Source organism: Cebus imitator, unplaced genomic scaffold (genome assembly GCF_001604975.1).
Source record: "Cebus imitator isolate Cc_AM_T3 unplaced genomic scaffold, Cebus_imitator-1.0 Scaffold299, whole genome shotgun sequence".
NCBI lineage: Eukaryota > Metazoa > Chordata > Mammalia > Primates > Cebidae > Cebus > Cebus imitator.
Genome location: NW_016107614.1, coordinates 576,087 through 592,541, shown reverse-complemented (window position 1 = coordinate 592,541; position 16,455 = coordinate 576,087). Strand labels below are relative to the sequence as shown.

The 16,455-nt window shown below is 37.7% G+C and overlaps 1 protein-coding gene across 10 annotated transcripts in view; it reads left to right on the top strand.

Moving 5' to 3' along the window:
- The window catches only part of R3HCC1L (R3H domain and coiled-coil containing 1 like), a 97,254-nt gene that overhangs the window by 64,824 nt on the left and 15,975 nt on the right, over positions 1-16,455 (top strand). For all 10 annotated transcript variants that reach the window (XM_037729320.1, XM_037729328.1, XM_037729326.1 and 7 more), the window contains one exon: positions 1,272-3,091. In XM_037729320.1, the coding sequence (XP_037585248.1) occupies positions 1,272-3,091 (1,820 nt within the window). The remainder of the gene's footprint in view (positions 1-1,271; positions 3,092-16,455) is intronic.

The following is a 16,455-nucleotide window of genomic DNA, read 5'->3' as shown; positions in this document are numbered from 1 at the left end:
TGAAATGTATGTTGTGAAATATTAACAGTGGGTGCATCTGCATGTATGTGGGTGTTTCTCTGTTGTGTATAGAACCTCCTTATTCTCTTTGCCCTGGAGAAAGGTATCCCTATTTCATTGAATTATTTTGAAAATTAAAAGAATAACTTGGGCTGGGCATGGTGGCCCACTCCTGTAATCCCAGCACTTTGGGAGGCTGAGACGGGCGGCTCACCTGATGTTGGGAGTTCAAGACCAGCCTCACCAACATGGAGAAACTTTGTCTGTACTAAAAATACAAAATTAGCCAGGCGTGGTAGCACATGCCTGTAATCCCAGCTACTCGGGAGGCTGAAGCAGTAGAATCACTTGAACCCGGGAGGTGGAGGTTGCAGTGAGCCAAGATCGTGCCATTGCACTCCAGCCTGGGCAACAAGAGTGAAACTCTGTCTCCAAAAAAAAATAATAATAATAATAAATAATATGAAATTCCCTAGCACATTTTCTTATATTTAGTAGATAGGAGATAAAGGTTCGTTTAACTTTTGTTAAATTTCTTCTTGTTAAATTCCATTGAGCAACCATGATGGAGGTTGTCAGGAAGTAACTAGAGTGAATTGTCTCGTCACAATTTCCTTGGTCTTCTACCCTTCTTCATCCTACCCAGTTCTGTTTTATTACTGCTGGAAGCAAGGAAAATTCATGGCAAGTCACTTGACTAAATGGTATTAATAGAATAATACTTTTCTCTTTTTCACTACTTTCTCTTTTCTAAAAAATCTTAGATCAAAAGCAACGTCTTCTAGAAAGCATTCTCTGAAAAGTCATTTCGTTTTTTAGACAACAGTCTAGTTACTCTTAAAATCATTTTATGTGTGTATATATTTATGTTGGACAATAAAAAATAAAATAAAATAAAAAAAACGGCACAGTGGCTCATGCTCCCAGCACTTTGGGAGGCTGAGGAGGGTAGATTGCCTTCAGCTCAGTCTGGGCTTGAGACCAGCCTGGGCAACAGGGTGAAACTCTGTCTCTACCAGAAATTTTAAAAAACCCGAAACAAAAAAACAGAGCCAGGCATAATGGCGTGTGTCTGTGATCGCAGCTACCCAGGAGGCAAAGGTGGAGGGATCACTTGAGCCTCAGAGGGCAGAGGTCATAGTGAGCTGAGATGGGGCCACAGCACTCCAGCCTGGGTGACAGAGTGAGACTCTGTCTCAAAAATGAAAAAGGAAATATTTTGTCTCAATACATTGTAATTAGTGTCTGATAAATAAATCATTCTCTTGCAGATTGTGGTGGTGCCATGCAGCAAGAAGCAGAGAGGTGCAGAGTTCGAGCCAGAAGGCCTGACATGGCACTTTATGTACCAAAAGCTCGAAGGGGTGCAGTACTCCTTAAGACAGGTGATGAAGAAGAAAGCTGTGGTTCACCTAACTCTGTGGTGAAAGGAAAGCAAAAAGAAAGTTCTCTCTCCCAAAAAGAAGTCTTTAGAGACAAACCAGAGGCTCCAAGAGTAAGTGTCAATCCTGACAGAAAGGAACATACCTGTAGAGAAGGAAAGAAATCTTCAACAAAATTAAGAAAGGATACCTGCCTTCGAAAAACAAATAGCATTTGTTCTAAGAGAGGAACCACTGAATCCAAAGAAGTATTATCCCAAGGACATCAGCAGGGAGCCCGAAATGCTGGGGCTATACCTAATGCATCTTTACAGAGACATTTTAAACCAAAGAAGGGGGAGTGTTTGGAAGTTGAAACTACAGATGTGACAGGGCATGGGAGTATACTTCTATCACAGGCCTGTTCAGAAATCAGTGAGGCTCAGTTTCCAAGCAAACCATTCCAAAATGTGGAATTCCATGACTTCGATAGGCATGAACCTGATGGAGAAACATTTGAAGACAAAGATTTGGAAAGCAGAATTGAAACCGATGCCAAGGTGTTAGAGATACTGTCTGAGTTTCCTAGAGTTTTTAGTTCTGTAATGAAACCTGAGAATATGATTGCACCAACTAAACTAAGTGCTGATTCTGGAATTGTACAACAAGGCATGCAAACATCAGATGGAATATTGAAGCCCAGCAGTGGAGGCATCACCACTACTTCTGTTCCTGGAAGTCCAGATGGTGTCTTTGATCAAACTTGCATAGATTTTGAAGCTAAGAATGTAGGTGGTATAGCCAGTAGTACAGGTTTCATCTTAGATCAGAAAGATACAGATTCCATTTCTGAAACTGTGGGTCACGTCTCTCATAAAATGACTACAGTCAGCAAATTAGAGAGCACAAATGACACTGTTAGTCCAGTAATGATTAGAGAATGTGAGAAGAATGACAGCACTGCTGATGAGTTACATGTGAAGCATGAACCTCCTGATACAGTTGTCCTTGCTCATGAAACACGTAGGGACAATGGGTTTAAGAATGTAGCTGACATTACCAATAAAGCATGTATGATGGACCCTACAGGTATGTCCTGTAGTGATCATGTAACTGTTGACATCCCTTATGTAGTTGCAGTTAGAATAGCTGATGAGACCTCCAATAATAAACATAATTTCTCAAAGTTTATAGGAATGAGTGCAGATGCAACCCCTCTTCATGTAGCTAGAAGTGGGAATGATACTGAAAATTTCAGCAACCTGACTGCTTGCTCAGATATTTATGCTGAGAGTATTTCATCTCGTTTTACAGAGTCAACAGGAAAGTTGATAGAGAGCTTGTCAGATTGTGCTTCCTCCTTACCTATAAAAAAGATTGCTGTTAGTGATTATGAAACTTTTTTGGACTCTGAACTCAGTATGTTAAATGGGACAAAAGTACTTTCCGACAGTACCATGGGCAGTGATCTGAGTAGTACTGGTGATACAACAGAAGCATTGCATGAAGTAAGAACTGCTGAAGAGTTCAAAACAAAAGAGCAAGATGACTCAGAGGATATAGAATTTGGTATATCTACTCCTAATAGGGAATCATTATCTATGGAAACATCCATCGAACCAAAAGCAACCGAAACTTCTCACACAGAGGGAAGTACTGCGACTGAGGAGAGCTGGGAGTCTATGTTTAATGATGATGGTGACTGCCTGGATCCACGTCTTCTACAAGAGGTATGTTTAATTGAAATTACTTGATGCTTAAGATAATTTACAGATCAGTGGTAATTTTGATAGACATTGATGCACATTCACTGATACTTAAGAGTATCCAGCAATAAACTAATAGGCTTGTACATTGAGAAAATAATATATGACAGATCTTTAAAAAATAAAACATACACAATTGAGCTATATCTATAATAGCCAAGTCCTGAGAGATCATATTGAATAAAGATGAATTTAATGGATTTTGGCTATCAGTTGAGGAAATACGAAGGAAAACTTCAAAAAGGTTTTTCTGTGTTGACAAGGTATCTTTTACATGGGCCTATTTAAGGGAAGGAGAATAATTTATTACGATTGTTATTTATATTTCATTTTCTAGTGGATATTGGAATGTTAGACACTATAGAGGGAAGGGAAGTAAAGAAAGGAAGGGTAAATACAAGAAAGTATCATTGTTTTTTAAGGTGTTTATACTGGGTTAAATTGAAGAATAAATTACTATTTAGCATAAATAGAAAATAAAAGTGAATGATATGCTGGCCAGTTAGAATTCATAAATAAATGTTAGATTTGAGGCATATTAGAAATTACGCAGTTCAGTCTTCTTGTTTTCTTAATTGAAACGTTTACTCTGTATCCAACGTTTAAATTCCTTACCATAAATAAGAATCATTGGTTTTAGGTAGTAGAACCACTCCCTCTTTCATTCCCTGTAGTGGGTTCACATAAACTTTGCCTAAAAGGGAACAAAATTGTTTTTCTAGAAGAGCACCAGTTTTATAAATGAAGAAGTTGAAGCTTAGTGGTCACACCTTTAGGAAAGGCAAGATTTCAATCTAGTTCTGTCTTAAGCCAATGTTCATGTTCTTTGTACGAGACCGTTTCCTCACCTAAAGGGTTTCTTTTGAGGCATTCCAAAGATCCTTTTGAATACTAAGTGATGAATCTTTTGTTTCTGAGAATTAAGCTAGAAGTATAGAAAAATTATCACATGACTGTGAAAAAGACACATGAGACTGAAAAGGACAGTCCATTGGACAGAACTGACTTTCCAATACACCAGGAAATCCCACCTCGTTCTCGGGAAGTGTTTGCGCAGACCGAATTTCCCTGTACCACAAACGAGCACATCCTGTCAGGTCAGGAAACACTATATCTTAAACGTTCCTTAGAACAGAATATAGAGAAGAGAATATCTTTGAATGAGCATCCATCATGCGCCCTTGAAATCACATGCAAAGTTATGTACATATTGTGCATTTTTTCATACCTTTCATCGGACTCTCAAAGGCAGCGATTTCCAAAGTATGGTCCCTAGACCAGCAGCACGAGTGTCACCTGGGAACTTTTTAGAAATGCAAATCCTTTAGCCCAGCAAACCGTCTGTTTACAACTTTTTCAGGTGATTCTGATGCGTATAAAGCTTGAGAATCACTGCTCAAAGGTAATACACACACTTAAATCTATGTCAGAATGTGAGTGGGGAACTACAGACCACTGTCAGTGACTGTCAGCCCATAATTAGAAAAATACTGTTCAGTGGATATTTGAGATCCAAATCAGGTTAAGAAATGATAATGAGGCGGGAAGTTAGGTGAATATAGAGATGTTATTGAGAGGAGGCTTTAGTCTGAGAAAAGAAAGAGTGTTCACATGAGTTGGTGAAAGGACTGCATGGGGAATAGAAAGCATATGAACATGTAGGAGAGATGAACAGCTTCCGCCGAAGGAAGAGCATGGCTCTCGTGGCCTTTTACATGTGGTGTAGTACTCCAGTAAATATTTATCCAGTGGATGGAGTTGATAGGGCAGAGTTGGGAGCTCTGTGTTTGTAGGGTGGCTCCAGGGGCTTTCAAACATCAGGAGCTTGAACTTGGATTTGGTGAGATGGCTTGTGGTTATGACTTGTGTATTGGAAGAGGGGGAGTTCAGGTGTACAACTCAGTTTTTCAGGTCTTTCCAGTGTTTAGAGTAGACGTAAAAGAATTTAGGCAACAACTCAGTATTTTGAGGAGCATAGTAGTAACATAAAGAGGACGTTGGGGTGACCTAAAGCTGGGATTGAGAGGAAAACAGAGAATATAGTATTTTAAGCTGAAGATAGACAGTGCCTGGATTATCCAAAATTGTGTTTGGATTATCTTTGGAGGTACTTGGAAGAAACTAGGGTCTGTTTTGAGGAATGAGCATATATGAGAGCAGGAAGGAGGGAAGTGGATGGAGAATGCAAGTAGCAGATCCATCTCCAAAACTGGGTTCTTCTGCTTTGGGTTTTAGAAAACGAAATAATGATGTTATTAAAAGATGATGTCACAAATCCAGTAACATTCATAGCCCTTTGATGACTTTTGGTGTATTATTTTTATTGCTCCAAACATACTTTATTAAGTGCTAAACTAGAGTGAGTACCTGCCTACCTTGAAAACTTTCCAGTGGAAGGTTTTTGGCTATTTTCCCAGCTGGCCTGTTTGTTGATTGATAACCGCTAGACATATGGAGGTATGTCTAATACTTCTAATAGTCAGGTATGCCATAGAGCAAGGTGTGACAGCCATTGGCTTGTGAAGCAATTTCCTGTGACATTTGAACCTCCAAAACTGCCTCAGGGGGTTAGAGTATAAGTAGGCCATTATTGAGCTCCCAGAACTGCATCTCTTGATGAGTCTCTGAAAAGCACACTTAGTGTCCTAAAGCCATGGTATAGAATGCCTAGAAACGTAAGTTGGTAATTGATAAAGGAGACGATATTGGCATGACGTTTTTTAGTCCTCTGAATTATTGGTAGAGGAACACAAGAGTTATTGTTCACTAGAAAAAACTTTCATAGCCACTACTGCCATCTGTACTGATCAGCAAATCTATTGGTAGGAGGATTAGTGGGATGCCAGCAACATAACACTCATGTTGATAGATACCAGCATGTGTCACCTTCATTGTCATTTCTGGCCCTGATTTGAATTTTTAGATAGGGGTAAATATTTAGGAATTTCCTAAACTTTTAAGAATTTGAGTCCTTCCTTTGGTTACAAAAGGCCACTAATATTATACAAGCATATTCCATAATACTACGTAGACCATAATGGGAAAGAGTAAAAGGAATACCATCTTTTCCCACTCATCTTCCTTCTCTGTGTGTGCTAACTTATGTTTTTATACGCTTGTCTCCCTATAGTCTTTTGTAAAATTGCTGTCCACGTTAAGTGGAAAACCCAAAATTGAAAGGAAAAATTTATACTCCAGTCACTAAAAGGAAATTATATGACATACAAAGAGAGGAAAGCCCTTCATATCCAAACCTAGAGGCCTCATAAATAGTTGGTAGCCCATCACCTTTCAGTTAGCTGGCAAATATTGAACACTTAGAGTTTGATAAACTATAAATCCCAAATACCTAGATACATGTTGTTATCACTGCTGTGTTAAAGGCACTATGCTGCATGCCTTCCTTTGCTCAGAAGTTGTTTGTGTTTTATTTGGAGAGAGTATGTAACTTTGTGACTAGTCACACGGCAATCTGCAGGGTAATTAGTATAAAACAACCTTATAACAGATGTTTTAAAACTGTATTTCATTACCTGATAAGTGACACAGAAAATGACTTCAGGTAGGATGGGGAAAAAAGAACAAAGGGTATTAGATCCCCCCATGCTAGACTGGTTGATGCAGCTTCATGTGGGCAAATAGAGTTAAACAAGAGATTATAGTTCCCAATTTTACTATGTTGTTCTGTGTTCCTAATTTCTGTTTTCCATTCTGTTTTTTAAAAATATATAGACTTTGTTTTTGAATAGTTTTAGATTTATTTAAAAAAATTGAACAAAGAGTTTGGAGTCCGTATGTACCCCCTTACCTGTCTAGTTTTAATTTTTTTCCCACAGTATCTTTCATTAGTTCTAGCTCATTTTAACAGATTTATAATTCATATTTTTATAAAAATGTCTGAATTGACATGTTATTGACTGCCTAAGTGGGGATTTATAGACTCACTTTCCAGATGCTGTATATTCTAATGCTGTCAGTTGGGACATCCAGTGAAGAATCTGAGTGAATTATGTACTCTGTTTTTATTGTTCAGTCCATTAGTGAATGATGACTAGATCTCAGGTCCAAACAATAAAAGAGAAAATTGAGTAGATTCCATTGCTCATAGTTTGTTTTGTTTTTGTAACCAGGTGACTCCTAAAATAAAAAATCTCCCTTCTGAGCTATGTTATACTTGTTGCATAACATGTTTTCCTCAGAATCAGCATACAAGCCAGTAGCATTTTAATTTCTGATACCCTTTCAAAACTAAAGAAAGGTGAACAGTTCCAGGCCTGTATTGTCAGTACAAGGAAGCTTTTATTTAAGGATTCTTGTCTGAAGATTCAGAGATTCCTGGTGTACCTTGCGGTGTCCTTGACAGTGCTTGTTTTAGTGAACTCCCTGAGATACGGCATGTGGAGTATGGTTGGGGCATTTTTTAATTTATCGGGGTTTATAGTAAATCATAAAATCTTAAATTGATTTTCTTCAATAGAAAATGAGTTAACAAGCAGTTAAGTGGAAGAGAAAAACAGAAATAAAGGGCTTGAATAGCCAGACCTACATAATTGAGAATTGACTATATGGGTTAATTCTGTGTAAATAGATTTTGAAGCAACTGTAGTAATTTTACACCACCAACTTCTGCTCAAATCTTGTTGTCCTTGTCCCTGTAACCCCCAGTGCCTCTCATTTAAATTTGTTATACCCATAACTGTAAAGTGGTTTATTATGTTTAATTGTGTTTAATTAAAAATACCCACAAAAATGTTCTTATTCCTATCTTCCAAGATGAGCCAGAATTTATATTATAGTCCTTGACATATAGGGACTCAGAACTAGAGCTTTATCCTGTCTTAGAGATAGAGCCGCACAGGTCATTTTTAAAAAGTGGAATGTTAGCATTTAAAATCATTTCTGAAAGTAAGTCTCATTAGTTTCCCAAGACCGTCAACTCCTTAAACATTGATTCGGCAGTCTAGTCGAGCTCTAGTCTAGTCTAGCCTATAATCTAGTCTGGCCCCTTCTTGTTTTATAGATAAGGTAACTAAGGCCCAGAAGGGTTGTAGCTAAAGTAAGTTAGTGCCAGAGTTGGCATTAGTATCTGTGCCTCCTGGTTTCTAGTCCTGCGCTCTTTCCATGACATTAAGCCTTTGTGTACCTGACAGGTCTCAGCCAGTCAACAGATATTGAACAAATATTCTGTGCCCAGGACTGATCTTGGTGATGTTGGGGGTAAAAGAGAAGGATAACAGTATTTAAACAGTTTACAGTCTTGTGGAACTAATGAGACTTACTGATTCTCAGGAATAACTAGGAAAAAAAAAGTGTTCTATTTCAATGAATTGAAAATCCCTTTGATTGTAAAATATATCATTATTTTATGTATTACTAAGATTAGAAAAAACATTGACACAGTGTTTTTCCCTTAGAATTTTAATTTTATTGAAACAACTTTTAATTAGAAATAAATTTTTATCATATTTCAACTTCACATAAAAAATGTAAAATAAATTGGTTAAGATTTTCCTAATATTTCATATTCACAATCCAACTCTAATAGTTTCTTGATTCAGCCACTGATATGGATGCTTTCCTATTCAGTGACATCCACTTTGTCATTAAGAACTTTGATGATGCAGCATTTCTTAAAAGAATACATAAAAGAACCAAAAGTCTTTGTTGCTGGATTCTCTAGCATGATGTTGGGGGTAAAAGAGAAGGATAACAGTATTTAAACAGTTTACAGTCTTGTGGAACTAATGAGACTTTGCACCTTTGCACTTATGTAGCGCTACTCTGATATCTAGAATTTCCTTCCACATTATTGACCACCCTTTCTGCCAGTTTGCAATAACAATATGCATGATTGTGATGCGTCCTGATGTCAGTGATGTTAAAATGTGAAAAAAAGGTTATATCTTAGAATTGATGAAATGTGATGTATATCCAACTGCTAAATTTTAATTTTTTATAATTTTTTCTAATTTTTTAAATAATTTATTCTGAATTTTCTTCATGAGTTATTAACCAGGGCAATTAAAAGTTTACTGGTAAAGGGAAAGAAAAATGTATCAGTTTTTTCCCTCAAATTTTAGAGTGTCATCCAGAATCATTTGAAAAATATATGTTGTTACCTGAGCATGGTGGCTTACACCTGTAATCCCAGCACTTTGTGAGGCAGAGGCAGGTGGATCGCTTGAGTACAGGAGTTTGAGACCAGCCTAGGCAACATGGTGAAACCTCATCTCTACAAAAAATACAAAATGTAGCCAGGCATAGTGGCATGTGCTTGTGATCGCAGCTACTGGGGAGGGTGAGGCCGAGGATTGCTTGAGCCCACAAGGCAGACACTGCAGTGAGCCAAGTCACACCCCTGCACTTTAGCCTGGGCAACAGAATGAGACCCTGTCTCAACATACATGTATTTGTTGTTGTATAAATCAAATAAGTTTTGGGTTTTTTGGTTTGTCTGTTTTTTAGGTGGTGGGGTTTGAGAAAGAGTCTTACTTTATTGTCCAGGCTAGAGTGCAGTGGCATGATCTGAGCTCACTGTAGCCTCAAACTCCTGGGTTCAAACAGTTCTCTTGCTTCAGCCTCCCGAGTAGCTGGGGCCACAGGTGTATGCCACCACACCTGGCTAAGTTTTTTAAAATTATTTTTTGTAGAGGAGGGTTCTTGCTATATTGCCTAGGCTGGTCTTGATCTTTTGGCCTCAAGTGATCGTCTCGCCTCAGCCTTCCAAAGTGTTCGGAGGCATGAGGTGTGAGCCACCACACCCAGCCTAGAATCAGTCTTGTTAAGCATGCATTTAGGCAAAATAATTAACTTGAAGCCTGTGTGTTTTATTCATTCTATAAATATATATTGACTGCCTAGTTTGTGTAAAATAATGTGTTCAGTGGCGGAGTGTAGGAATAAATACGTGTCAGTTATAGTTGAATTTAAAATCAAAATGTTGGTAAGGAAATTGAAATTCCATCTTTCCTTTCCAGCCTTATTTACTGAAATAAGGTATTAGTTTGCTAGGGCTATCATAACAGTTTTATAGTTTCAGGTCTTATGTTTAAGTCATTAATTCATTTTGAGTTGATTTTCATATATGATAAGAGATAGGAATCTAGCTTCATTCTTCTGCATATAGACATCCAGTTTTTCCAGAACCATTTATAGGAGAGGGCATCCTTTCCCCAATGTTCTTGGTGCCTTTGTCGAAAATCAGTTGGCTATAAATGCATGAACAGAATAGGGTTCTCCATTCTGTTCTATTGGTCTTTATGTCTGCTTTTACACCAATACCATGCTGTTCTGTTTACTACAGCTTTAGAGTATTTTTTGAAACGAGGTAGTGTGATACCTTCAGGTTTATTCTTTTTGCTCAGTATTGCTTTCACTATTCTTTGTCTTTTGTGGTTCCATTCAATTTTTTTTTTTTTTTTTTTTTTTTTTTTTTTTTTTTTTTTTTTTTTTTTTTTTTAGACAGAGTCTTGCTCTGTCGCCAAGTTGGAGTGCAGTGGCACGATCTTGGCTCACTGCAACCTCCACCTCGTGGGTTCAAGTAATTCTCTTGCCTCAGCCTCCCTAGTAGCTGGGACTACAGGTGTGTGCCACCATGCCCAGCTAATTTTTGTATTTTTTAGTAGAGATGGGTTTTCACCATGTTGGCCAGGATGGTTTCCATCTCTTGACCTCGTAATCCACCTGCCTCAGCCTCCCAAAGTGCTAGCGTTACAGCTGTGAGCCACCGTACCTGGCCTGCATTCAAATTTTAGTATTGTTTTTTCTATTTCTATGAAGAATTGTCATTGGTATTTTGATAGGGATTGCATTGAATCTTTAGATTGCTTTAGGCAGTATTGTCATTTTAACAATATGATTCTAATTCCTATGCATGTGATGTCTTCATGTTTGTTTGCATTCTCTCCAGTTTTCTTTCATCAGTGTTTTATAGTTTTCCTTGTAGAGAGCTTTTGCTTCCTTGGTCAGATTTACTCCTAGGTATTTTATTTCGTTTTTTATAGTTATTATAAATGAGATTGCTTTCTTGATATTTCTTTTTTTTCAGTGAGTGTGCTATTGGTGTACAGAAATGCTGAGTTTTATTGGTTGACTTTGTATCTGGTAATTTATTGAATTTCTTGATCACTTCTAAGAGATTTTTGGTGGAGTCATTAGGTTTTTCTATATATAAGATCATTTCGTCTTCAAAAAGATGCAATTTGACTTTCTCTTTTCCAGTTTAGCAGCCCTTTATTTCTCTTACCTGTTGGTCTGTCCAGGTCTTCAAGTACTACATTGAATAGGAGTGGCGAAAGTGGACATTGTTGTTTTGTTCCTATTCTTAGAGGAAAAGTGGAAAGCTTTTCCCATTCAGCATAATGTTAGCTGTGAGTTTGTCATATATAGCCTTTATTATGTTGAGGTATGTTTCTTCTATTCCTAATTTGTTGAGAGTTTTTATCATGAAGAGATACTGAACTTTATCAAGTGCTTTTTCTGTATCTATTGAGATGTTTTTATGGGTTTTAACCTTCATTCTGTTGATAAATGTATCACATTTTTGCAAAAATCTTCAAAATACTAGCAAGCCAAATTCAACATTAAAAAAATGATCAAATGGGGTTTATTCTAGGAATGCAAAGATGATTCAACATATGAAAATTGTATGATTTGACCATGGTTAGTCTAGCTGGTTTATTGATTTTGTTTTTTATATTAAAAAAAACTTTTTGTTTCATTGATTCTTTGTATTTTCTTAGTCTCTCATTTAGTTCCACTGTTATCTTTATTATATCTTTCTTTTTACTAATTTGGGGTTTGGTCCTTGCTTTTCTAATCCTTTGAGGTGCTTCATTAAGTTGTGCTGAGGAGAATGTATTCTACAGTTGCTGGATAAAGTATTCCGGTAATGTCTGTTAGCTCTATTTGGTTTACAGTGCAGTGTAACTCCAATGTTTCTTTGTTGATTTTCTGTCTATATGATCTGTCCAGTGCTGAGAGTGGGATGTTGAAGTCCCCAACTATTATTGTATTGGAATCTGTGTCTCCCTTTAGATCTAATAGTATTTGCTTTTTGTATCTGGTCCTCTCTTGTTAGGTCTGTATATATATTTACAATGTTATATCATCTTGCAGAGTTGATCTCTTTAGCATTATGTAATGACTTTGTTTCTTTCTTTTATTTTTTATTTTTATTTTTTTTTTGAGACGGAGTTTTGCTCTTGTTACCCAGGCTGGAGTGCAATGGCGCAATCTCGGCTCACCGCAACCTCCGCCTCCTGGGTTCAGGCAATTCTCCTGCCTCAGTCTCCTGAGTAGCTGGGATTACAGGCACATGCCACCATGCCCAGCTAATTTTTTGTATTTTTAGTAGAGACGGGGTTTCACCATGTCGACCAGGATGGTCTCAATCTCTTGACCTCGTGATCCACCCGCCTCGGCCTCCCAAAGTGCTGGGATTACAGGCGTGAGCCACTGCACCCGGCCCTATTTTTTAATTTTTTTAAATTTTTGTGGACAGAGTCTGGCTCTGTCTTCTAGGCTGGAGTGCAGTGGCATGGTCTCAGCTCACTATACCTTCCACCCTACCTTCTCCACCTACTGGGTTCAGGTGATTCTCCTGCCTCACCCTCCTGAGTAACTGGGATTACAGGCACACACCATTACTCCCAGCTAATTTTTGTATTTTTAGTAGAGATGAGGTTTTCACCATGTTGGCCAGGGTGGTCTCGAACTTCCGGCCTCAAGTGATCTGCCTGCCTCAGTGTCCCAAAGTTTTGGGATTACAGGTGTGAGCTACCATGCCCAGGCCTTTTAAAAGTTTTTTACTTAAAGTCTATTTTATCTCATATAATTACTCCTGCTTTGCTTTTGGTTTCTACTTGTGTGAAATATCTTTTTCCATCCTTTTACTTCTAGGCAATATGTGTCTTTACAGGTGACGTGTTTCTTATAGGCAACATATAGTTGGGTCATGTCTATTAATCTCTTCAGACAAATTATAATTTTTAAGTGGAGAAATTAACCCATTTACATTCATGGTTATTATTGATAGGAAAGGACTTATTCCTGTCATTTTGTTGTTTTCTGGTTGTTTTGTATATCTTTTATTTCTTTCTTTCTATCTTATTTATCTTTGCGGTTTGATGGTTTTCTATGGTGGTAACATTTGACTCCTTTCTCTAATTTGTGTCTGTTCTGCTGGTGAACTTTATACTTCCATGTGTTTTTATGTTGGTAGCTAGCATCCTTTCACTTCCAGGTGTAAGATTTCCTTAAGCATTTCTTGTAGGTCCAGTCTCATAGTAATGAATTTCCTGTTTTTGCTTGTCTGGGAACAGCTATATTGTTGTTCCCATCTGATGGGAATTCCCTTCTATATAACTTGAAGGTTTGCACTTGTTTTTTAGAATTCTTAGTCTTTGACTTTTGACAATTTGACTACAGTGTGCCTTGGATAAGACAGTTTTGAGTTGAATCTGTTTGGGAATCTTTGAGCTTCCTATATTTGGATGTCTATGTCTCTTGCAAGACTTGGGACATTTTCAGTTGTTATTTCATTAAATAGGTTTTTTGTGCCTTTAGCCATCTCTTCTTTGGAACTCCCAAAATTTAAATATTTGTCACTTTGTGATGTCCCTTATTTCACATAGGCCTTCTTTGTTCTATTTATTTATTTTCTGATGAGGTTATTTCAGAAGTTCTGTCTTTAAGTTCAAAATTCTTTCTTCTGCTTGATCTAGTCTACTGTTGCCCTCAGTTGCATTGTTGGTTTCATTCATTGAATTCTTCAGTTCCAGGATTGATTTGGTTCTTCTTTGTGATCTCTAACTCTTTGTTGGATTTCTCACTGAGATCATGAATTGTTTGTCTAATTTCCTTGTATTATTTATCTATATTCTATTGTATCTCACTGACCTTCTTTAATATTTTTAAATTCTTTGTCAGGCATTTCATAGATTTCTTTTTCATTGGAATGTTGGTGAGAATTATTGTGTTCTTTTGGAGGGTGTTATGTTTCCTTGCTTTTTTATGTCTCTTGTGTTCTTTCATTGATATCTGTGCATCTTCTGTAATAGTCACTGCCTCAAATTTTGTGGATTGGCTTTCATAGGGGAAATACTTTTTCCTATAGATATATCTGTTCTTTTGGGTCAGGCGCTTCGGTTGTGATTCTGGATGGGTATAGTAGCATAGTTTCTGTATGATTTCTTGGGCTGTAATCAGTCATTTGTGTCTGAGAGTTTCCCAATGGCTTAGGCTGTGGTGGTTAGTGAAGGCTGTGGTAGAGTTTTGCTGGGGATGAGGACACCAGGTAGAGACCAGTCCTTGGATCACAGCAGGCTGAGTGCTGATCCTTAGGGCTCCAGGCAGCATTCTGTGCACCAAACGTAGTGAGTCTGGACAGGTTGATTCTTAGGCCTCCAGGCAGTTTACTTGGGTACCAGCAGTGGCAACAGCATGCTGGGTGAGCAGATGGGCCCTTGGGCTCCTGGGCAATGTGTGTTGGTGATGATAGGAGCAGCAGTGGGCTATCCCTCTGTCTCCCAAGCAGTATGCAGAATGTGTATGCAGTTGGTGGGTTGGGGCGGGGTATGCAGCCTGTGGCAAGTGGGGCAGACTAATCCCTAGCCCTCAGACAGCATGCTTGGGCGCCACTGGTTGTCGTAGCAGCAGAAAGCTGTGTAGGCTCATCCTTAGGCCCCCAGAAGGTGTGCATGAATGACAGGTGGGCGAGTCTGCTTTCAAGTTCCCCTTGTGTGTGTGCGTGCCAGCAGCAGCAGCTAAGGAGGGCATAATATGGCATATTTTTATTTTTTGTCTATAGGGAATAATTGTCATGTGACTTCAGAACTTGTTTTTCCTTTTATATATTAAAGAACTAGGTATTAAACAAACAGAAAAACAACAAAAAATAGAAACTGGATGATGCATGCCTTGTTGACTTTGTGCTCTCTCCCTTATCCTTTTATCCCTTTGGAAATAGGCATCAGGGCAATAATATCGTTACAAGTTGGGTAATAGTTTATAAACTTGTTTTCAAGACTAGCAGCCCTAAGTGTCTTCAAACCCTCTATTTTGGGAAGTTAATTTAGTTGAATGGTTTTGTGGAAGCTAGTTGCGCATATGAAGAAATACTTTCATATCATGTATGCTTTATAAATAGCAACACAGACCACTATTTAAAATCCTAAAAATACATGTGATTCATAACTCAAAGTTGTTTTCTCTGAATCATTTGTAAACTTTTCCTTAGTCTGTGATAGATAGATCAGAATGATCTACCCTCTATTTTTGCTGTCAGACATTTCTTAGCCCTAATAAAAAATATTTGTGAGTCCTACACTATGAAGGTTTCACATTGACTTTATGGGAGGGATTGCCCACATACATGTGATTCGTAAGGTAAATGTTTCTTTTGTCTCCAGTAGAAATATAATGCAAGTCACAAATGTGAATCACATGTATAATTTTAAATTTTCTATTAGCCATATTAGAAAAGTAAAAGGTAAAATTAATAATATATTTTTAACCTAATATGTTCAAAATATTATTTCAACATATAATCAGTATGAAAAATTATTAATGAGATTTTTTGGTATTAAATCTTGAAATCTAAAGGAAATTTTATACTTATAGCATATGTCAATTTGAACTAGCCACATTTCATGTATTATATAGCCGCATGTGACAGGCAACTACGGTATTGGACGGTCCAGCCCTACTGCAAAAGTATCTTCATAATCTGGATCAGATTGTAGAGCTTTTTCTTAAAGCTTTCCATACTGCCATGTGTAATCCCTCTGTCAGTGGTCCTACCTCCCCAGCCCTCTTCATAGTCTTTCTCTGCCTCACTTCTGTCTTTATACCATCTTGTACTCTCTTTGACACTTCCTTCCTTTTATACCACATATCCTCTCCTTCTTTCTGTCAAGTTCTCTTGCATATTTTGCTGAGATTCTGAAGAGAGAAAGTTCCATTAACAGTATGGTCTCCTACCTCCACACACAAAAAAATATGTTACCGGGGAAATGTAAGCTGATCCCAACAGTATCAGTAACCTGGGGAAATGAAGTTCTTCCTCCTCTTGGAAAAGATAGGAATCTCTGATGACAGTGGTTTTGAATGATATAGGAAAAACTGATCAGAAGTGTGTAACACGTAGCATTTTTTTCATGAAATGTAGAATAAGAATTAGCTATTTTGCTATTATTAACACTGTTATAAATCAGTGTCAGAAGCCAACTGTTTAACAGCTACCTCGGAAATGGATATAAGTATACAAGTTTAGTTTTGCTGACTAGGTTAGAGCAAAGGAGCATAACCAAATTTTCTTGCCAGACTAT